This window comes from Heteronotia binoei, chromosome 8, assembly GCF_032191835.1.
Source record: "Heteronotia binoei isolate CCM8104 ecotype False Entrance Well chromosome 8, APGP_CSIRO_Hbin_v1, whole genome shotgun sequence".
NCBI lineage: Eukaryota > Metazoa > Chordata > Lepidosauria > Squamata > Gekkonidae > Heteronotia > Heteronotia binoei.
Genome location: NC_083230.1, coordinates 71107398 through 71130082, shown reverse-complemented (window position 1 = coordinate 71130082; position 22685 = coordinate 71107398). Strand labels below are relative to the sequence as shown.

Genomic DNA, 22685 nt, shown 5'->3' with positions numbered 1-22685 from the left:
TTTAAAGTTATAACAGGAAAAATAGTGCCATCTAATGAATATAATGTGCCTTTACAATGCATTGGCTCTTGCAGATTCTTCCTGTGCTCCCCCCCCCTCACACTATTTTTAAAGACCTTGTTGTACTGTGGAAATTGAGATCTGGCAGCTGTGTTTGGGTTTTGCAGGCATACATGTGCCATCTTGTACCTCTGTTCTCTCAGACTGATGTACTCTTCTCTGGAGATGTGCAATATTGTTGTGTTTAAGCAACCAGTGCCCAGGGATTGTGGCTTCTTGACTGCTTGCTGAGTGGCAGTTAAAATGTATGTAGAGTGCAAACATTGCTTATATAAAAAAAAAGATATTGTCAAAAAAATCCAAGACATGTTTTTAAAACAGAAAATAACATTTATATTGCAAAGTTTACTATCTTCCTTTTAAAACTTTCCCCTTAAAATTATAGCTTAGTGGAGTGATTATTTGACCCACTGCAGTGTTAGGTTTGCAGTAATACATAATCAGGAAACAAGCACCTTTTAGTTCATCTTACCTGAAAAATGTAATTTGTGACTTAGTATTTTAGCCTTCCTGTAGTTATAAAAACACTTCATTAAGATAATGTGGTTTTCATTGACAGTGCCCCCACTTTAATATATAATTTTTTTTAAGGACTACTTCTTATAATGGTAGAGATACAACTATACAGTATAGGGTGTTGGTCTGTAATGACTTCCTGCATTTTGCCTTCCTCTCAAAATTGACCAGAGATGAGAATTTAAAAATTATTACCTCTTATATCAGTACAGAATAGTTATTGTGTTAAATAACTTCATGTGTTGAGGTCACTTGGTCCAACCCAATACATTGAATATTCAGTGCTCATTTCACTGAGTCTAATTGTTGGGTCTAACAGCCCTCATTCCCATTATAATGGAACTGTAAAGATGTGTGAGAAAGTTGAAATAGAATGCATGGAATATGATCATGTATGAAGCTGAGCCTTCTAGGGAAAAATATTTTACTTCTTTTAGTGCCCTTTGAGGTACCGAATGAGTGCTAGGGTTAAACAAATGTGATTAATTCCAATGGCAAGATATATTACTGCAGATAGACTTTGGCAAGGGGGGAAATGAAAAGCGACTCTAACTAAATAGTTAATGACAAGAGTAATATTAAGTAGTATTTGATATTCCACAGTTGGTAACAAGCCATGTAGCCAAAATAGTTTTGAATATCTATTGGCATATTTTTACCAGCCATCTACTCTGACTGATGAATTCTAACTGGTATTGGGGAAGCAATTATTTGAGTAGGATTCCATGCCTTTTCAAGTGGATAAATAAAGTCATAAGTAAAAATATCTGAGAGTACATAAGATGTATTCAGTTCAAATCTATATACTATTAGCCACTTGTGACCACCATCTGTGGATATCTAAATCTGCAGATCAGGGCCATATGGTGACTAAAGAGATTTTTCTGCACACTTGGGGAACACCCCAGGTTTGTAGAAACAAACAAACAAAAAAGGAGCATTCCCTGCGCTTGCACAGAGAATTCTTCCCTTACCTGTATGGTGGAGCCTGGGAGCTGCATCTGCTGTGGCAGACACTGGGAGCAACTCAGGGCCCTGCTGCAGCCACAGTGGACACGGAGCCACTCAGGGCCCTGCTTTGGCAGGCACTGGGAGCCACTCTGGACCAGACACTGGTTTGGACACTTCTGGACCAGACACTGCTGCTGCTGGGCTTCAAGGCAGGTGATTGTTCTGGACTTGCTAAGGGGGGGGGGGAGATAGGATCCCCCTGTGAGTTTCACAGGCCCCCACTTGCATTGTCTAAAAAAATAATGGGATACTACCATGCAACAGATGGCGCCTTTTCTTTCCACTTGGAGAAACTTTCTTCTGCTATTATGATTCCTGACAATACATTTCTTGGTACAGATAATTTCATTTTATAGCATCTCCTGGAGGTAGTTGCACTCCCTCTGAAGGAGCAGGTTTATAGCTTGGGGGTGGCTACTGGGCCCCCAGCCTATGGATTGAAGTTCAGGCACATATCACCTTTTGTCTCAATCCCACCCAGGTAGTATCCCTGTCTGTCACCTGGGATTTCTTCTCAGCCACAAGGAACTAGTCTCTCCCTCAGTGTGTTGGTGTGTTCTTAATTAGACCAGGAGTTTGCCCTGAAGTTCTGACAGATCTCCTCAGTAGAGCCTTAAATTTTCCTCTGCTTCCCTCAGAGTTTCTTCACACAGAAAGAGCCTGGTGTTGCCTTTCTTCCCAATAACTATTTCTGTCTCTGACAGAATTCAAAATCCAGTTCTGCCTCACAAGGAACTCAGCCGACAGATTGTCTCAGCTCCTTCCCAGTTGATTGTCACAACTGATCTCCTTCAGTACCCAGACTGAACTGAACTCTGTGAGGCATTTTTCTCCCCCACAGCAAGCCTTCTTGAAATTGATACATTTTGTAACCATGGCTACAGCTCAACCAATCAAGTGAGCTGTTCCCTGCTCACCAGGCTAACTGCCTTAGTCCATCACAGCAGGTCTGAAGACATAACATACAAGTTTTTTAAAGAAATATGCAACTGTGTTCCCAATTTTGAGGAATATATTAGTTTTTAAAAGCACATCAAGGAAGTTTGCAGTATGTGTTCATCCATACTCAGCCAGAATGTATGTGTCCCAGTCCTCGGGCCAATGCCAGTGCATGTTTCTGCAGGGCCTCAGGCCCTACTACCTGCTGATTGTGTGATTCAGTGGTTTCCATGATTTCTGTAGTTCTTTTTGTTGTCACAGAGTTTTAAGGTTGAGGATAAAGCCTGTTTGCAGGTACTTTGGCAGCCCACCTGTCTTATTCTTTCACTTGATACTGATCTCACCATGGGGTTCTACTGTAGAAAAGGAATTCAAGATTATTTTAGAACAAGCTATGAAGATAAAGTGCTGTTGCTGCTTGTAACAGGTCTTCCAGGAAGCTGATTGAGATGCAGAACTAACATGCGATTATGTTTTTTTTTAAGGCATTTATGATTGATGGGGACATGGGGGAAGGATAATTCAGAATGTCTATTTTCTTTTCTCTTCTGTCCACTCCGCCAAATTCTTAGGTGCTCCTTAGGCTTCCCAACCCTCCCGCCCTGGCGGGGGACCCCAGGATTTCCACCCTCTTCCCCTGCTCCCCCAAAAAACGGAAGCGGGGGGAGGGGGGAAACGGCGCCGGAGAGCATGGCGAGCTGCCCCATCCCGGAGTGGGCGAGGCCACTGCGCTGCGCCGCTGCCGCCCCCTCCCCGCCCACCGCAGCTGCTGCTCCAAGATGGGCCCAGGCTGAGCCCATCTCGGAGGAGCAGCCAAGAGGTGGCAGCAGCGCAGGGGAGGGCGAGGCAGGCCAGGAGCATGGCGAGCCACAAATCCGGGCCCTTCTAGGATCCGGACTCGTGGCTCGCCACGCCCCCGGCCTGCCTCCACCCCCCCTCCGATTCCACCCCAGAGGCGGAGCGGAGCCGGCGAGGCCGCCGCTGCCGCCTCTTCTCCGCTCGCCATGGCTGCTCCTCCGAGAGCAAAGAGCCCAGACAAGTGGCCAGGACCATCCGGCAGACCCTGCTTTTTCTCATCCTCTTTCCTACCAGGCATCCCCTGAGGAGGCCAGCCAGGCGTGCAAGTCCGGGGAAGCAGCTGGAAAATCGCGGCAGCTGCTCATGGCTTGGTTTGCCCTGGCTCGATCGCGGCAGCTGCTCATGGCTCGGTTTGCCCTGGCTCGAGCTGCTGCAGCTGCTCTTCGTTACAGTCCAAGCTCCGTCCAGTCTCACTCGAAAGCATGAACCGCACGGCAGCCGCGGCAGAGGATCCCCCCCAGGCGAAGGGAAAGAGCTGCAGCACAGGGCAGGGCCCTACTAAGCCAGCAGACGGAGGGGGGAGGAAGAAACAGGCACCCGTCTCCGGGGGCCCCCCCCAGAGGGTTCCCCCTTGTGCCGCTCACCTCATGGCTGCTTCTGTTCAGCCTGGTCAAGACAATCAGGCGAAGCTCGCCGATGAACAGCTTGCTGCACGACTTGTTTGGGAAGCGTGGAAGGAGGGTTTCGCCCCTCCTTCCTGCCCCATGGATTCGTCCAGCTGAAGAGTAATAGCTAAGCGTACAACGTTAAAGTTGGAGGGCGTCGCTTTTTTGGCAGTTGGATGGGTGTCTAGAGGCTCCGTTATGACCTGCGCCTGTTTCCCTAACATAAGGCTCAGGACCTCTGTGCTTAATGTAGAACTCAGACCCGTGAGTAAAGTTACCAATAGCAGACGCTCCTTCATGCCTCTGAGCATACAAAGAATTATTTTCATTGCAAAGGAAACTAGAGTTTCCCAAGGGAAGGGAATTGCAAGGGCGACTGTATAGTTTCACCTAGAATTCGGTGATCCTTCTGGGAAAGAACAAGTTTAAAATAGCGTGGATGCTGAATCAAGCTCCAAATATTTTCTTCCAAAGTTTTCAGCACTTTAAAGACAACTGGATTTCATTGGGATTAGAGTAAGAGACCAGTTGCACCTTAAAGACTAACACCATTTGTGGCAAGGTATGAGCTTTCGCGGGGCACTGCTGATTTCATGGGAGAAGATAAGAGTTTAGGGGTCTGGGAAGGAAAGTAGCAATGTATGGCAAGTTCGAAAGGGGAATCTTCTGCAGCTAAAACAACAGAAAACATTCACCATCCATTCTACTTTGCTGGGGGGTGCCGGGGAGCGTGGCGAGCCACCCCGTCTCGGAGCGGGCGACGCCGCTGCGCAGCTGCCGCCTCTTCTCCGCTCGCCGTGGCTGCTCCTCCAAGATGGGCTCAGGCTGAGCCCATCTCGGAGGAGCAGCCACGGCGAGCGGAGAAGAGGCGGCAGCTGCGCAGTGGCGTCACCCGCTCCAAGACGGGGCGGCTTGCCACGCTCCCCGGCGCCGTTTCCCCCCCTCCCCCTAGCTCCACCCAGTGTCTCCTGGCTCCACCCCCAAAGTCCCCAGATATTTCTGGGGTTGGACTTGGCAACCCTAGTGCTCCTGCAGCTGCTTTTAAGCATCTGCAATTTCTACAGGGAAAATAATCCTTTCTCCTAAGTATGCTTATAGCAACCAGGGCTAATAACATCGGATGTTTTTGTCCCAAGTGAGTAGGGGGAAGAGCGTCTCTTCTCTCAAGCGGATAGTAAGTCTGACATTCTCAGAACCTTGTTTTGTGTCAGAAGGGTTTGGTTTTCTTCTGTCTAACTTCAGACTTTCTATGCTAATGCAACTGGAGCACTGAAAAGCCCACTGATTTATGCCAGGAACACATCCAGTGGCATAAGTTTAAGACTGCATTTGGGAGGAAAATCTTTAGAAAGCCTACCTAAGTTGAAGGTGAAATTATTAATATATGTAGCTGTAGTGTACTTATTATATTTCCTTCCATTTTTCTAGAGTAAGAAATACTAATAAACATGAATATACCTAATTACAAAATTGGTCCTAGAGTATGGTGCAGAAACTCCACAAGTGAGTTCAGGGACAGGTGGGGGATTTTTCTACGAATCTGAGGGAAGCTCCTGGGTAGCAGGGAAACACCACCTAATTTTAAAAAATGAATGCCCATTGAGATCTCATGAGACTACATTCCGGTATTTCAGTAACCATGTGACTACATTCTGATATCTACATTCTGATATCTAAGCAACCATAAGAATATTGTAAAACCTTCCAAACCTTGGTTTCTGTAAGTACAGGGTAAGGAATTGAAAAAAGTTAGAGATGGGAGTTGAGGGGGGGGAGGGGAGAAGCAGGGAAAGGAGAGAGAAGGAAAAGCTGAAGGAGAAGTGAAAAGCAGAAAGTAGTTAGGTGGTTGGGAAAGACAAAAAGGGCAGCAGCTGCCTTGGAGGAAGGAGGAGGGAAAAATGGAGAGCAGATAAAGCTGAGTGGGTGGGAGAGAAGAGGAATCTGTGGGGGCTTCCAGGGGGAGGGAAAGAGACAGAGTGTGGATATACAGGGGAAAATATTAATGCACCCATAACATATTGAAGGTTCCTTGCTTGGTTTATGATTAAATAAACACTCCAGTAAAGATGGCAAAAATGTGTTGTCAAACATGCTGTTCTGTTTTGTATAACTGCTGTACATAGAAGTAGTATCTAGGACCACTAAATATAAACAAGTCTCTAAAAATAAAGTTTTGTAGACTAGGTTAGCAATTTCCTAGGAAAGATTAATTTTATATGTATTTAACTGGGTTAAAATGGGGGGTTGGGGGCATGATTTAAAAGAACTGCTACTTTGAAAGTTATTTGTACTCAGGTGCCCACATTAAAATACTTGTAGCTAACATATTGTGTCAGATAAACACTATACTCAGAAATCATGCTACACAATGGTTAGAGCAAACCCTGATTACCTGTGATGTCTATATGCAGGTATTTCAGAAAAACAGCTTCAGCTTGTTGGTTTGCACCAGACTAATATTTCAAACTAGGGCTTGTAGCTCATTTGTTAAGCACAGTTTGTAATAATTGTGGTTTGCTGTTTTATTTAAATAGACAAACCACAGTTACCTGACAGCACTGCTCCTTGAGGTAATGTGGCTACAGAGATAGCAGTATACGGCAGGGGTGGCCAACGGTAGCTCTCCATATGTTTTTTTGCCTACAACTCCCATAAGCCCCAGCCAGCATGGCCAATGGCTGGGGCTGATGGGAGTTGTAGGCAAAAACATCTGGAGAGCTATTGTTGACCACCCTGGTATAGGGAGTATCCATGCGTGTGAATGGATATCTGAATTTAGGGGTTTCTGCAAAGTATTGCTTTTGAATTCTATTATTCTGCATTTGAATGTGTGCACCCTATTCTTGGTCTGTTGCTAGATGTAAATTGTACATAAGATATAAACTAGAATGGGATCAGGGTTACTGATGACGTTAAGTGTTTGAATACAGTTCTGAGGATCATAGGGTGGATGACACTGCAGTGCCTAGTAGTTTACATTTTGTTTGGACATAATATTTTTCAGTATCTTTTTTCCTACGACGTGAACTATATAGAATCAGGCAAATGTTAAACATTCAGCATATAATTTATGTAATTTACTTTTCTGCCAGCTTTATTTTTTATATAGTCACAGCACCAGATTTTATTTATGCATGTATTGCTTTATACAGTCTCAACTTGAATATGTTACTAAAATTGAGCTAAGCATAACTGCTTCAGAATCAGACCATCTGTCCCAGTATTATCAAATCTCACTGACCAAAGTTCTCTGTGGTTTCAGGGAAAACTTTTTTTTCAGCTCTGATAACTTCTTACCTTTAACTGAAGAAACCAGAGATTAAACTGGCTCCTTTGCATGAAAAGTGTGTGTGGCGTAATGGTGCTACTTACCTTGTTTTACCATGGAAATCTGGTCTGTATGGATAGAATAGTATTAAAACAGGGAGGGTTAATACCATTAACTGGCATTAACTATTCACCCCCCATGGAGAAAAGTAAAGGGTTGGGTTTTTTTTTTTTACTAGATTAGTAAACACCACTCTTGTCAACCTATCCTGGTTTCAAGTTTGCTTTCTCAATTTAGGTGTGCTTACCACTGTACTATTGTCCCTTTTGTTTTCAGAGAGAGAATTTGTGCAATGTAAATATCTTGCCTGTCACAGTGCTTCTAAGAGCCTTTACCTTTTGCTTTTGTTACAGTCTGAAATTGGTTTTGGGAAAATGGAAACTTACATCAAATTGGAAAAGCTTGGTGAGGTATGTGTGCCATTTTTCCCCCAAGCAGTTAGGGTTTTCGGCAATACTTCTGTGATACAACTAATGTTTATATTGGTATTTTTAATGTGCAAAATATTTATGACTCCCAAATTTGGGTAGAAAACAAAATTTAAATTGTCACATAAGACATTGTAAGAAATTGGAATTATACTGAAGTCTTGTGGAACCAGGAAGTCTTCAGTTGTGCTCTTTGTGCCATGGAGGGAGTGCAAGAACATAACAAATAGGCAGGTTTGTGCCATCATGAACAAACCTTCATTTGTCATTTCTGAATGCAGCTACTGTATGTCCATGAACCAGACAGTTGGGTCCAGCAATTTGTCACATCTCTTTCAGTAGTTCAATCCCAAGAAAGCTGGTGGGTTGAATTGGGGAGAAGAAAAGGTACAAAATAATCCTTTCTGTCTGTTCTGTTAGTGTAGCTCGACTGACAGAAAAGGAAGGAGGAAACAGTTTTCCTTCTTTCTTCACTTTGGCCTTGCAACATGAATGGCTGTTAGTTCACATAGGCCCCATGATCCTGGAAATAAACATTCCTGAGGTCAGAAACCATGGCTGGGGTGAGGAGAGCATTAAATGTTCCATGATCCTTTATTTGGTAGACCCCTGAATCCTACCAGAGTTTAAAAACTTGGGGGGAAACTAGCCTTATATCCACTTAGGGTTGCCAGATGCCAATCGCCTTAGAGGTTTCACTGAAGCCCTGCCCCCAACAGTGATCACCCATGGCCACCCCTGCTACAAGATTTAAAGGACTACAGATCATCTATACAGCCCTTTAAATTATGCAGGAGGGAGAGGGATGGCTATGCACGCCAAGCCTCAAATTCACAGCTTGGAATGCAGGAGTGCATGCACCCCACTTCTTCCCAACAGCATTAAAAGAGAGTCTTTAAATGCTGTTGGGAAGAAGTTTGGGCTGCTCCCCCTGCCCCTGTTCTTCCCAACAGTATTAAAGAGACTCTTTGAAAGTTGTTGGGAAGGGGAGGGGATCCCAAACATGATGACATAACTTTTGTATGACAGAATTGCATTGGGGGTGTCCCTGCTGGGGACTTGGAGGAACCCGGCAACCCTATATCCACTGTCTTTCCTTCATAATTTTAAATGTAATGTATCCCTTATTCTGAAAGTAAGAGATGATGATGGAAGTTGGAAATCTAATGAGCTGTCTTGCACAATGCATTAAAACTTCTTTGCATGAGTGGTATGGACAAGTGATGTCTTTTCAGGAAAGGTTGTGCTAACAGCGGGGACTGTTCAACAGATAGAAATATGCTTTGACACATGAAGGAGTTGACAGTTTCAGCTGAGTTGACTCTGAGAGAGTGTTCAGTATTCTGGCTTGATTTCTCCCAGTCAAGCATTACATAAGCAGCAAAAGGTTTAATTACTTTTAGACAAGGTTATATTACATTAGCTTATACAAATAGCTTATTTAGCTTATACAAATAGGATATACAAGTTTGCATTTATACAGTTGCACTGAAAGGCCTTGATGATCTGGTGCTGTTTGCTTAAATGAGATGTGAGCTGCTTGAAAACAAAATGTAACTTTCTATAAGGGGTATTTGTGGCTCTCTAATTCTTGAAGCATGTGAAAAGACCATAGTTAGCGGTGGTACAGACATATTGCTCTTGCATTGTAATCTTACTCTATAGGATTTATTTCCAGTATTTAAGATTAAACTAATTAATTGTGGTTAAATGATTTTGTGACTAGCTTCTGATTGTGGACTCTTTTTTTTCCTGTTGAGAGTAAATTCATTCCACATACCTTAAGCATTAAAATGGCGCTTGAGTTTATTGTAGTCACCACTAACCTGGATTCTCAGCTTAACCAGGATTGGAAGCTATTATCTGAAACAGGTTTCAAATCCTGGTTAAGCAAGCACTCTGGTTAGCCGTAATCATGGTTAACATTGGTACCACAAAGCAGGAGTCATGTATCACCTTTAAGACCAACAAACTTTTATTCAGAATGTAAGCTTTCGTGTGCATGCATTCTTCTTCAGACGAGGAATGCAAAGTGGTACAAAGTTAAAATCCAATAGCAGAATAGCAAAATTAACAAATTCAGAAAACCTTTGATCTGGGTTGCATTGGCATGGGAAACCAATAAAATAGTAACAGGTAACATAAATGTATACGCCATTCTAGTTCGCCATTAGAAAAAAATGTCCACTATATTTTAATGTATTTTTTTCTAATGGCAAACTAGAACGATTATGTTACATGTTAAAAGATAAATTAGTTGTACAGGAAAAACTTCTGGGAAAGAATTGCTCTCATTTTGACCAAGGCTTATTAGCAATAGAATAATTAACAGACATTCTCACATTCTGACATGTTACTGTTTTATTGGTTTCCCACGCTAATGCAACCCACATTTTCTGAATTTGTTAGTTTGTTAAAGTTGTCTGAATTTGTTAATTTTACTATTCTGCTATTTGATTTTAACTTTGTACCACTTTGCATTCTAAACCCCACAAGCTATACGTAGCTCTGCTTACTGTACCTCATTCCTCATCTGAAGAAGCGTGCATGCACACGAAAGCTTACATTCTAAATAAACATTTGTTGGTCTTAAAGGTGCTACTTGACTCCTGCTTTGTTCGACTGCTTCAGACCAACACAGCTGCCCACCTGGATCTATCAACATTGGTACCAGTTTAATATTAAATCATAGTTAAGCCATGTTGTGGGGATGGGAATTTGCATTTTAAAGGGAGCTAGATGTAAAGAGGGTAGTTCATCAGGGGCCAGGCCACATGATTGCTTAACCTTGGTTATACCACTGACAGTGTACTAAACATGTAGTAGTGCCCAGAGGTTTCTTTAAAACAGGGCTACATGTTGACAAAGATACAGGACAGTAGCAACTTCAGGGGCTGTAACAATCTTCCCATTTTACTTCAGTCCACTTTACAGCTTTTTAAAAAACGTCTATTCATAATACAAACTAATGTTGCCTTTTTCCTTTTGCTTACTTCAGAGTTCTCAGAGAACTTTTCTCAAATGTTTTTTCACTTTTTGCCCAGGGCACCTATGCAACAGTATATAAGGGAAGAAGTAAGCTGACAGAAAACCTGGTAGCTTTAAAAGAAATAAGATTAGAGCATGAAGAGGGGGCACCATGCACAGCCATTAGGGAAGGTGAGCAATTTTTTTTCCTTTCAAATGCAATGTCATCTCAAGTTCTAGTATTATGACCCTGTGCAGTTCTCCCTAGGAGGCGGAGGACATCTTGGGTGCTTTCCCACCGTCCTATCAGGGAGGCAGGAATCAAAACTTCCTCTTCCTGTGGCTGTGGGGAACCACCCATCTTCAGTTCCTTTCCTGCCTCGACAGGGAGAGCATGTGCTTAGGATAGGTCCTATCCCTTTAAGTGCCTTTCTTCTTCTTCAAAAAAAAAAAATCTTTCTTCCTCTTTCGCTCTTACCTTCTTCTTTATTCAACTTTTCAATCCTCCCAGCCCTTTCTGCTGCTTTTAACCTCGCCTCTCTTCTGTGGATTCTCGAATCCTCCCCCCCCCCCGAAGAGAAGCGGCGCGCCGGCGGCTCAGGCTGCGTTTACAAGCCGCGGCGCGAAACAGATGGCGCGCAGGGCAAAGGACGCCTGCCCCAACGAGGACTCTGCTGCCTGCACATCGCGCGGGGCCGAGAGGCCGCTTCCCGGAGCCGGCATGACCACGGGGCTTGCCGCGGCTGCCGGCAACGTGCCCTGTAGGGGCAGAACAAGGAGGGAAGAGGATCGCAGATCGGAACGGAAGCGGCGCTGGTCGTCCTCGGCAGCGGAGGAGGCTTCCTCCTCAGAACGCCGTCCTGGCCATGAGGGCCATTTTGAAAAGCGCAAACGCGCGCGAAAGGACGGGGACCAGCAGCTTAGCAGCCTCCAGGGGCGGGGACCCCCCCATGCCAACCTCCAGGCGGGAGACTTCGACACCTTCGAGGTGCAGCCACAGCAGGAGGCCACGCAGATCCTCCAGCCCCAGACGGGCTTGGGTAATGTACCCATGATGGGACCTTCTCTATTTACTGAATTTCTAGAGTCAATCAGACAGACTGTAGGAGCTGCAGTTGAGGTGGCCACCCTCAAGAGGCCAAGGCCCTCTAGCCCACCCCCTCCCCCCAGGTCACCTTCACCCAAAAGGTCTAGGAAACGGGGCTCCCACTCCAGGGCCACTAGAGACTCCCTAGTCAGTGACTTCCTGGAGGGCGAGAGATCCCAGTATGGGGATCAGTCAGAAGAGTCAGAAGAGGGGGAAAGGGAGGAGGGCGAATTCCTCTCGGATGAGGAGATAGAGGGTACGCCTGTACCAGAACCCTCCTCATGCTTCTTCAGGGCAGAGGAGTTTCAATCCCTCTTACCCAAGGTGCTGGCTGCACTGGACCTCCAAGGGTCGCCAGAGGACCAGGAGGTTGCCAACCCCCTGACTAGCCCCAGGAACATACCCAAGGGGAACTCAGAGTTCTTCCCGAGGCACCGATCCTCTGACAGGATCTTCCCTTTCCCAGAGTTCTTCGAGCGCCAGCTAAGATCCGAATGGGCAAAACCAAGTACCAGCAGGCAGGTTCCCAACTCTATTAAGAAGCTATATGAGCTACCTGCCTTCGCTAATGACATGCTGCAGGTCCCCTTAGTAGATGCACCTGTGGCAGCTCTACAGTCCCATGGCCTACTAGCAGAAGATGGCCAAGGGTCGATTAGGGACAACTGGGACAGGAAGATTGACCTGGCCCTGAAGAGGAGCCATGAGGCTACGGCCCTGGCCATCAAAGCTGCTGCCGCCAACTCTATAGTCTCTAGGGTGGCGATAGTGTGGATCAGACGTCTGTCTCAGCTATTGCCAGAGGCAGATAGAAGGACCCTGGAGGGCACCAGCAGAATCATGCGGGCGGCTGAGTTCTCAGCGAATGCCTCCTTAGACGCCCTTACCTTCTCCGCTAGGGCGATGGCGGCTGACGCGGTAGCCAGAAGGGGGCTCTGGCTTAGAGCCTGGCCAGCCGACGTCCATTCCAAGTCAATCGTCTCAGGATATCCCTTTCAGGGTGAGAAGTTATTCGGTGACACACTGGAAAAGATCCTCGTGGAGACGCGAGATAAGAAGAAGGCCATGCCTAAATTCCTGAGGCGCACTGACAGGCAAGGGTTTGGCTCCAATTCCTTTCGGACCTCCTCCAACTTCCACAAACCGAAGCAAGAGTACAAGAAATCAAGCTGGAACCAACCTAAGCAGGGCTTCCATAAGAACCACTCCAACAACCGATTTCAGAGGAACCAGCCCGACAGATCGGGCAAATTCCAGAAGGGCCCCAAGCCCAACCAGGCATGACTGGGACCACATGCCAGTAGGGGGCCGCCTGCTGCACTTTCATCAGGCTTGGGTGGAATCGCAGGCGGACTCTTGGACTCTAGAGATTGTCTCCCGGGGTTACCCGATAGAGTTCAGGCGTACACCCCCAGATCGTTTCATTATTTCCCCACTCCGCTCAAACCCGGAGCGGAGGGACATCACCCTCAAGGCAATACGCCACCTTCTGGATTCAGCGGCAATAGAACAAGTCCCTCCGAAGCAGAAATATCAAGGTGTCTACTCCATCTTCTTCACAGTTCCCAAGAGGAACGGGGACTGGAGAGCAATTTTGGACTTAAAATTCCTGAACAGAAACATCAAACTACGACACTTCAGAATGGAATCCATCAAGTCCATAACAGAGGCCCTGAACCACAGGGACTACATGTCATCGCTGGACCTGACAGAGGATTACGTACATATCCCTATCCTACCCTCACACCGCAAGTTCCTGCGTTTCTGCGTAAATGGCTCTCACTACCAATTCAGAGCCCTACCTTTCGGACTTGCAACAGCTCCATGGGTGTTCACCAAGGTGTTGGTGAATCTGATTGCACACCTCAAACAGAGGGGCATACACGTGCACCCGTATCTCGACGACCTGTTGCTAAGGTCATCGTCAAGGGAGAAAGCAGAACAGGACTTACAGAGCACAGTCAGCTGCCTCCAAAGACACGGCTTCCTGATCAATACAGCCAAGAGTCACCTTCACCCGACTCAGAGACTAGAACACCTGGGCATGATAGTGGACACAAACCTCAAAGCCGTCTTTCTCCCAGAGGACAAGATCTTAAAGACAATGGCGCTGGCGCAACAGGTGATCCAGGCGTCATCATCAACACTCCTGACTCTAGCAAGGCTCATGGGCCTCCTCATCTCAAACCTCGAGGCACTACAGTGGGGTCGACACCACACCAGACAACTCCAGATGTTCCTTCGTCCCCATCAACTACAGATCATGGAGAGACGCTCCATATCCCTAACACTGCCCCCGGCGGTGAAGGAGAGCCTCAGGTGGTGGACCAAGGCCAGCAACTTGCGTCAGGGGAGAGTCTTCCTCATAGAGGGGGAGCTGCAGCTGTTTTCGGACGCCAGTCTCTCCGGTTGGGGAGCAACTCTCAACGAGATCCCCACACAGGGCCAGTGGACGGCCAGGGAATCGAGCCTCCCACTCAACCTCCTAGAGCTTCGGGCAGTTCGCCTAGCTCTCCTACACTTCCAGGACCAAGTCTCAGGCCAACACGTCCTAGTGCGAACGGACAACATAGCAGCGAAGGCCTACCTAAACAATCAAGGGGGGTCCAGGTCCAGCTCCCTCTACAGGGAGGCCGGAAAACTGTTCGCCTGGGCAGAACTTCACCTGAAGTCAATAAGAGCAGAGCACATCAAGGGGGCGCACAACGTGCAGGCGGACTGGCTCAGTCGGGAGAGCATCCAGGCGGGGGAGTGGTCTCTCAACAGAGCTATATTTCTAAAGATAGTGGATCAGTTTGGCCCGCCAGCCCTGGATCTCTTCGCATCTCACCAGAATCACCAGCTGCCCCGGTTCTTCACAAGATACTTTCACAGTCAGGCGGAGGCCACAGACGCTCTAACATCCCCGTGGCCACAAGGACTCCTGTATGCCTTCCCTCCAATCCCGGTCATCCCAAAATTACTCAGAAAGATCAGGACGCTGGGGGCAGAGGTCATCCTGGTTGCACCTTGGTGGCCTCAGCGTCCCTGGTTCTCTTCAATCCAGCAGATGTCGGCGGAGGAACCCCTTTACCTACCAACCTGGCCGGACATGCTGCTGCAGGGACCGGTGTGGCACCCCCACCCAGAATGGCTGAGATTGACCGCGTGGAGGTTGAGAGGAGATCGCTACTAGGCCTAGGATATACCAGCGAAGTGACAAATACCATCTTGGCATCCAGAAAAGAATCCACTACGCGGATCTACAACATGTCTTGGAAAGCCTTCCACAGGTGGTGCCGGAGAAAGAGTGTGGATCCGTTACATCCTACTGTCCCCAGAGTGCTACAATTCCTTCAGGATGGTCTGCAGTCCGGCCTGAAGCCAGCCACACTCAAACGTCAGATCGCAGCACTGTCGTCAGTACTTCAGCAGGTGGATGGCGTATCCTTGTCGTCTCACCCACACATTCGCCGGTTCCTTAGAGGAGCTTCCTTAAGCTCTCCACCACAGACTCATCGGTTCCCGACCTGGAGGCTGAACCCAGTGCTGTCCGCCCTAACAGGCCCACCCTTCGAACCGCTCATGCACGTGCCCTTAAAGATGCTTCGCATGAAGACGATATTCCTGGTAGCAATAACCTCGGCCAGAAGGGTATCCGAGATCGGAGCCCTATCGACCAAGAAGGAGCTATGCGTGTTCCACAAGGATAAAGTGGTCCTCTACCCGGATCCTACCTTCCAACCAAAGGTGTCATCCAGATTCCACCAAAATCAAGAGATCAACTTACCATCCTTTTGCCCAGATCCCAGACACCCCAAGGAACGAACCTGGCACACCCTGGACGTGCGCAGGGCGATCAAAATCTACCTGGTTAGAACAGAGCCACTGCGTAAGTCAGAGTCCATGTTCATCAATATTTCCGCACCCAGAATGGGGCAAAAGATGTCCAAGTCGGCCATTAGTTATGCCATCAAGCAGTGCATAGCAGAGGCGTACAAGGCCTTGCACCTCGAGGTTCCACCTGGGATCACGGCACACTCGACCAGAAGCGCAGCCGCTAACGCAGCCTTCAGCAAGAACGCCTCGGTCGAGGAAGTGTGCAAGGCAGCTACGTGGTCGTCAATCTCCACCTTCGTGCGACACTACAAGCTGAACTCTTACACGTCGGCGGACGCGGCCTTCGGTAGACGAATCTTACAACATGTACTACCTGAGTAGGGCGATCCCTCCCTAAGTAACCTACTGCTCTGGGAGCACCCAAGATGTCCTCCGCCTCCTAGGGAGAACGACCCTTGGCACTTACCGTGAGGGGTCCTTCTCCTAGGAGGAAAGGAGGACATCTTGCCCTCCCATCTATCGCCCTACCTTGGGCAGCTTATCTCTCCATGGTCGTCTACCAACACCTCTACCAATATCTGATTGCCTTCGGGCCTGTCTTTAGTTTCTTATCTATAAAGTTTATTCTCTCGTCGGTCGTCCAACTCCCTTATGGATATCGACGGACTAATAGTTGTTGTTTCTTGTTAGAAGTTTTTTGTTTTATAGATATAGTTATTGTTATACTGCTGCTCGGAGTCACCCGAACTGAAGATGGGTGGTTCCCCACAGCCACAGGAAGAGGAAGTTTTGATTCCTGCCTCCCTGATAGGACGGTGGGAAAGCACCCAAGATGTCCTCCTTTCCTCCTAGGAGAAGGACCCCTCACGGTAAGTGCCAAGGGTCGTTCTAAGAAATACCCCAAATGCTGAACCAGATTAGATGTTATTTTCACTTCAAATTAAATCTGGAGATTAAGGCTTGATTCAGATACAGCAGTCAGCCATGTTTATTATGAATGAGTCCAGTGAATTCTTTGGGCCGCATACTGTTGTAGCCAGCTAGTTAGCAGTTTCTTCTTTTATGATTAATTATAGATTTCTGTTATTGTGTTTGTCCTGATAGCCAAACCAGGAGCTCAAACCATGCCTTTAATCTCAGTTTGGAATCCTGCTTTGCAAGAAGAGAATAAATCCTGGAAATACCAAATGACGTGGAACAAGAGGAGGGAGCAGATGACCCTGAGAAACCCCCAGGGTTATTCAGCAGATATTATGTCTGAACCTAGCCAAAGATCAGGCATAGAACATCTGCTCATTCAGTGGAGAAAAAAGATATCTGGAAAAAGCATTATAAATTAAATATTTGTGGCAGAGTATTCTTTATCTGCATATAATTATTCTCCTTTAAACATCTTGCATCCTAAGATGTTTGTGTAATACAGCATTCTTAGCCAATGATATTAAACCCTGTGAAGTATGCATGAACAGTCTGCTTATTTACTTGGACGAGTGTGAAACTGAGCATCTCTGCTTTACATGAAACCTGATTCTCTTTAAGCATAATCTCTTCACAGTAAAAGTAGGTGTGCCAGAAAATCTAAATATTTGAATGAACTGTGAAGAAACTGCTTTGATCTTGGCCTTAGTTGTCTTTGCAGGTTGGAAATTACGACTGAATGTTTATCCCAACAGCATAATTCCCTACGCATAGCAAGTTAGGTTTCAGAATGCTTCTAGACGACCCTACTTTTGGCACCCTGTTCTTCAATATGCAGGATTTGTTTTTATATGAAGGAGTCATACAAGCTCTCACCTGCAATCTGAAGTATTCTAGGCCAAGTACAGGTTAATTGCCTGTGTGAGAACTAAGCCTTTGCTTAGACCACACAAGCCTCAGTGCACAAAATTCTAGCACTGTGAATTAGCTACATGACTTATAAAACCACATTTTCTTTTCCTCTTGATTTATTCTGAAAGTAGTAATTAGCCTACATTTTCCACCTTGGTCCATATTCCCACAGCACTTGCACCTTCTGATCCTCCCCAGGCTTTCACACCTACTGAGCTTCTGCTTTTCAGGCTCCCCTTTATATCTGCACATTGGGCACAATCTAGAGCAGGGGTGTCAAACATGCGGCCTGGGGGGTGAATCAGGCCCCCAAGCAACTGGTTGTCAACGGCTTCCTTTTCTCTGTAGGCTGAGGATCCTCCCCCTCCTGGTCCCATGGGGAAGGAAACTTCCTTTGCCCAGTTCCCTGGATCCCATGGGAGCAATACAAAGAAAACACCTTTAAGACCAATGAGTGCTAATGTATTAAGCATGTTTTAAGTTTTTTGGGGGGGGGAAGTAATTGTGTTTGCTTGTGTTCTTTATACTGCTACCTAATCTTAAATAGGTACACAGCCTGACATAGCCTGACCCGACAAAGTTTCGTCTATGTCAGATCCGGCCCTCATAACAAATGGGTTTGACACCCCTGATCTAGAATGTCAAGTACATTTGGGCCTCATTGAAAAAAGCAAGAATTAAATATTTTGGCCCTTTTTTATTTCAGTTGAAAAATATCATTGCATTTTTCCTTGGCTAAATTAATTATGTGTAAAATAATTAACTTATTTCCAGACCAAGCTGTTTTTACTCTATTACCCATTTGGCACAGTGATGTATGTGCAGTCATTTTCCCATTTATTACCAATCTGTCTTCTCTTTGTTTCTTTTTTCAGTGTCGTTATTAAAGGACCTAAAACATGCAAATATTGTTACGCTGCATGATATTGTTCACACAGAGAAGTCTTTGACTCTGGTCTTCGAGTATCTGGTAAGTGGTTTTCTTTAAATGCCCTCAAGCATCTGAGTTTAAATGTTTAACCTAAAATGGATCCTCAGTGTTATAATATGTATGAATTGAAAGAGTCTGGGTTAGTGGAGTGGGTATTCTGCTGTCAGATTTTATGGGACATGGTACCTTGCTAAAAAGGCAGTTGACTTCTGTGTATTAAAGGTAATGTGTTTGCCTTGTCTTGCAGTGACTCTGAACTATGATCCTGAAAATCACATGTGTACATCTTTCTTGTATCTGGCTATATATAGTTAGAGTTGCACGGTAAATTAGCCCAGGTTTGTCCTTTTCTGTGGCCAACTGTAGGAAGCCTTTGTGCTCCCTGGTTTTAGGATTTCAGCTGTTGTGTCAAATAATCAACATACATTTTTGCTTCCTACAAGTGGAAAAAGAATAATGCCATTTCATTACAGCTCTAAGCTATTTATAGTGTGGAATAGATAGATAGATGAATTTATTGTCATTGTTCTCAACAAAAAGAGAGCAACGAAATGAGGTGCTCTTCCACAAACATACCAACACATCAAACACACATATTCCTTAAATTGCGCTGACACTGTAGAAAGAATTATGCACCTAATACGTTCAAGTTTAGGTGCCTGATTTACATGCCTGCTCTTGTTCTATATTGAAGAAGTGTGGGTAGTTAATCATGTCTTTATACCAAATTCAAAGTAGAGATGAACTGAAATGCAGTCTTTCCCCCCTCTTTCTCCAGTATCTTTGGACAGGACACACAAAATTTAGACTGATCCTTAACAGACAGTTGATAGGGTCTGCAACCTAGGGAAGGATAGGAAGAAAGGGATTGAGAAAGGGCTCCCACTGATGGATTCAGTTTTGATTAGTCAACCTAAGGATCTTCCTGGATATATTGTTGTCCTGGATTGTTCAGATTGCAGTAGCTATCAGGAGGACTTTTTTGCTTCTTCATCTATTATAGAAGTGTTAGTGACCCATCCTTTCTGAAGGCTTGTCATTTGTCTCTTCATGTCCTCGAGGCTAGATTAAAGCAGTGAAACAACTCAATCCCAGGAGAGTCACTGGGGAGGAAACCCAATTTAAGATTTGCATAACTTCTAATGCAGTAAACAATTCTTAAATTCCTTCCTCTAACCCACACATACATCACCATCTCTTTGGACCTGCTGTGAATGCACTGAAAATTCTTTTCATCTGTACACAAAGTTCCAAAAGATGAGGGTACACCAGGAGACATTCTTCGTTCTTGATACATAGTTCTGGAACTTTCTTCCCCCAAAGTGTCACCAAAATTTGAACTTAAGCATTTTCCCAACAGTATTTAAGTGAGATTTTAGGAACCATGTAGAGCATCTGCTGTGCATGTGAAAGGCTCAATTTTTAATCTCTGGCATCTCTAGTTAAAAGGATCAAGTAGTAGGTAATATAAAAGACCTTTTCCTGAAGCTCTGGAGAATTGCTGCCAGTCCGAGGAAGCAGTATTGATCTTGATAGATCAAGGGGCTGGTCATTGTGAGGCAGCTTCATGTGTAGCTTTGTTAATGCATCGTTAATGTATGTTTTTGCTTTTAATCAATTAAGGCCAGACTGGAAAACTGGGCTAAAACCAATAAAATTAATTTTTATAGGGATAAATGTAAAGTTATTCTTTAAGGAAGAAAAAATCAAATGCATGGTTATAGGATGGGGGAGACTTGTCTTAGCAGTAGTATGTGCAAAAAAGGATCTAGAGGTCTTAGTGGACCATACACTGAACATGAGTCAACAGTGTGATGTGGTGGCTAAAAAGGCAAATGCAATTTTGGGCTGTATCAACAGAAGTATAGTGTCCAGATCACGTGAAGTGATGGTATCGCTTTGTTCTGGTAAGACCTCACCTGGAGTATTGTGTTCAGTTTTGGGCACCTCATTTTAAGAAGGATATAGACAAGCTGGAACAGGTCCAGAGGAGGGCGGCGAAGATGGTGAGGGGTCTTGAGACCAATGAAGAAAGATTGAAGGAGCTGGGCATGTTTAACATGGAGAGGAGGTGGTTGAGAGGTAATACCACCATCTTCAAGTACTTGAAGGGCTGTCATATAGAGGATGGTGTGGAATTGTTTTCTGTGGCCCCAGAAGATAGAACCAGAACTAGTGGCTCGAAATTAAATCAGAAGAGTTTCCAGCTCAACATTAGGAAGAACTTCCGGACCGTTAGAGCAGTTCCTGAGTGAGCTTTCCTTCCTTGGAAGGAGGTGGGCTCTCCTTCCTTGGAAGTTTTTAAACAGAGGCTAGATATCCATCTGACAGCAATTAAGATCCTGTGAATTAAAAAAAAAAGGTAGTCCCCTGTGCAAGCACCAGTCATTTCTTACTCTGGGGTGACGTTGCATCACAACGTTTTCACGACTTTTTTTTTACGGGGTGGTTTGCCATTGCCTTCCCCAGTCATATACACTTTCCCCCCAGCAAGCTGGGTACTCATTTTACCGATCTCAGAAGGATGGAAGGCTGAGTCAACCTTAAGCCGGCTACCTGAAACCCAGCTTTCACCGGAATTGAACTCAGGTCGTGAGCAGAGAGTTCGGACTACAGTACTGCAGCTTTACTACTCTGCACCATGAGGCTGACCTGTGAATTTAGGGGGAGGTATTTGTGAGTTTCTTGCATTGTGCAGGGGCTTGGACTAGATAACCCTGGAGGTCCCTTCCAACTCTTATGATTCTATGAAACTACTAAGCTTGGACATATTGAAGAAACTTTGATTTGAAGCGGCTTTCTAGGGAAATAATCAGTTTGTAAGAATCACCTAAATGAACATTTTCCTTGTTATATTCTGCCAGTTTTTTAGAACAATAACCAATGTTTTTTATTCTGTTAGGACAAAGACCTAAAGCAGTATATGGATGACTGTGGGAACATCATGAGTATGCACAATGTAAAGGTGGGTCTTATTCTAACATATTCAACTGATGGCCAACATTTTTGGAGCTTTGTCACCACAGCTACTCCAGTTAACATTGTTCCATTTTTTGCATATATTTCTTTATATATTCCTGTTTGATAACTTTCCCTTGAAGTGTTTAATTACTTAATGTAACTTAAATTTTCCCAAAAAGAGTTTTGCATTACTTTAGATATAAAGAAAGCTTGTTACTGTAAGTATTTAAGTTATGCAAGAGCTTACCTTTGAACAGTCCAAGTATTTTATATTTGTAGCAAGCAAAGCACATAGTGTAGCTGATGAACTGATGATGTAGATGTGGTAGACAACATAACCTTTGAACAGGCCAAGTGTTTTGTACTTGTAGCAAGCAAAGGACATTGTATAGCTGATCAGCTGATGATATAGATGTGGTAATGTTCCAGAAAAACACAAGGCTTGGCTTTTCCAAAGAATTCCAGCAGTTTTTGTGCCCAGTTTGCTGGAGCTGCCTAGAGTCAGGGAAGCAGCATGATGAGACGTGGTGTGAAGTATTGGTTAGCGTGTTGGACTAGGACAGATTCCCATTTGCAATGCAAATGTCTTGAAAGACCTTGGACTACTAGCCACTCTCTCTCAAGCCTATGTCAAGGCTTTGTATCAAGCCTTGTTGCTCCAAAGCTTTAGTTAGGATAAAATGGAAGTGGGGAGAATGGAGCTCCTTGAAAGATGGTGGTAGAAAGTGCCATCAAGTCTCAGCTGGCATATGTCAACCCTGTAGTGTTTTCAAGTTAAGAGACATTCAGACATGGGTTTCCATTGCCTGCCTGTGCATCGTGACCCCCTCGTATGCCTTAGAGGTCTTCCATCCAAATACTAGCCAGAGCGAACCCTGCTTAGCTTCAGAGATCTGATGAGAGGCTAGCCTGGGCTATCCAAGTCAAGGTCTTTGAAAGACAGGCCAGTTAAAATGCACTAAATTAATAAAGCTTATAATGTTATTAAGTCCTTTCTTTGTTTTATTTTGTGCAACAGTTCTGTTAAAAAAATTTAAAGGTTTTTTTCTGATTTAGATTCAGCGTTGCTATGTAAGAGAATTTGACCTCTGATACTGGTGTATTGATTGGTTTATCAAGATGTAGCAGAGACAAAGAACTTTTAAAAAAAGCTGTATTTGCAGGGGGTGTTTTGCTAGTGGGACCTGGATCCAAACCTCTACTAAAAACATGAGTTTATGTTGGAAGAGTATTTTTTTCAGTTTCCTGTGTGTTATAATGGATCTTTTGACCTACCTTACAGAACAGTTATGAAACTTTCAATAAATGAGTGTTTGTGAAGCTCTTTGAAAAGGTGCTGTGCAAA

The 22685-nt window shown here is 45.1% G+C and overlaps 1 protein-coding gene across 3 annotated transcripts in view; it reads left to right on the top strand.

The window, feature by feature from the left end:
• The window catches only part of CDK17 (cyclin dependent kinase 17), a 145619-nt gene that overhangs the window by 109300 nt on the left and 13634 nt on the right, over window positions 1-22685 (top strand). For all 3 annotated transcript variants that reach the window (XM_060245208.1, XM_060245209.1, XM_060245211.1), the window contains exons 6-9: window positions 7671-7727; window positions 10790-10904; window positions 18324-18418; window positions 21282-21344. In XM_060245208.1, the coding sequence (XP_060101191.1) occupies window positions 7671-7727; window positions 10790-10904; window positions 18324-18418; window positions 21282-21344 (330 nt within the window). The remainder of the gene's footprint in view (window positions 1-7670; window positions 7728-10789; window positions 10905-18323; window positions 18419-21281; window positions 21345-22685) is intronic.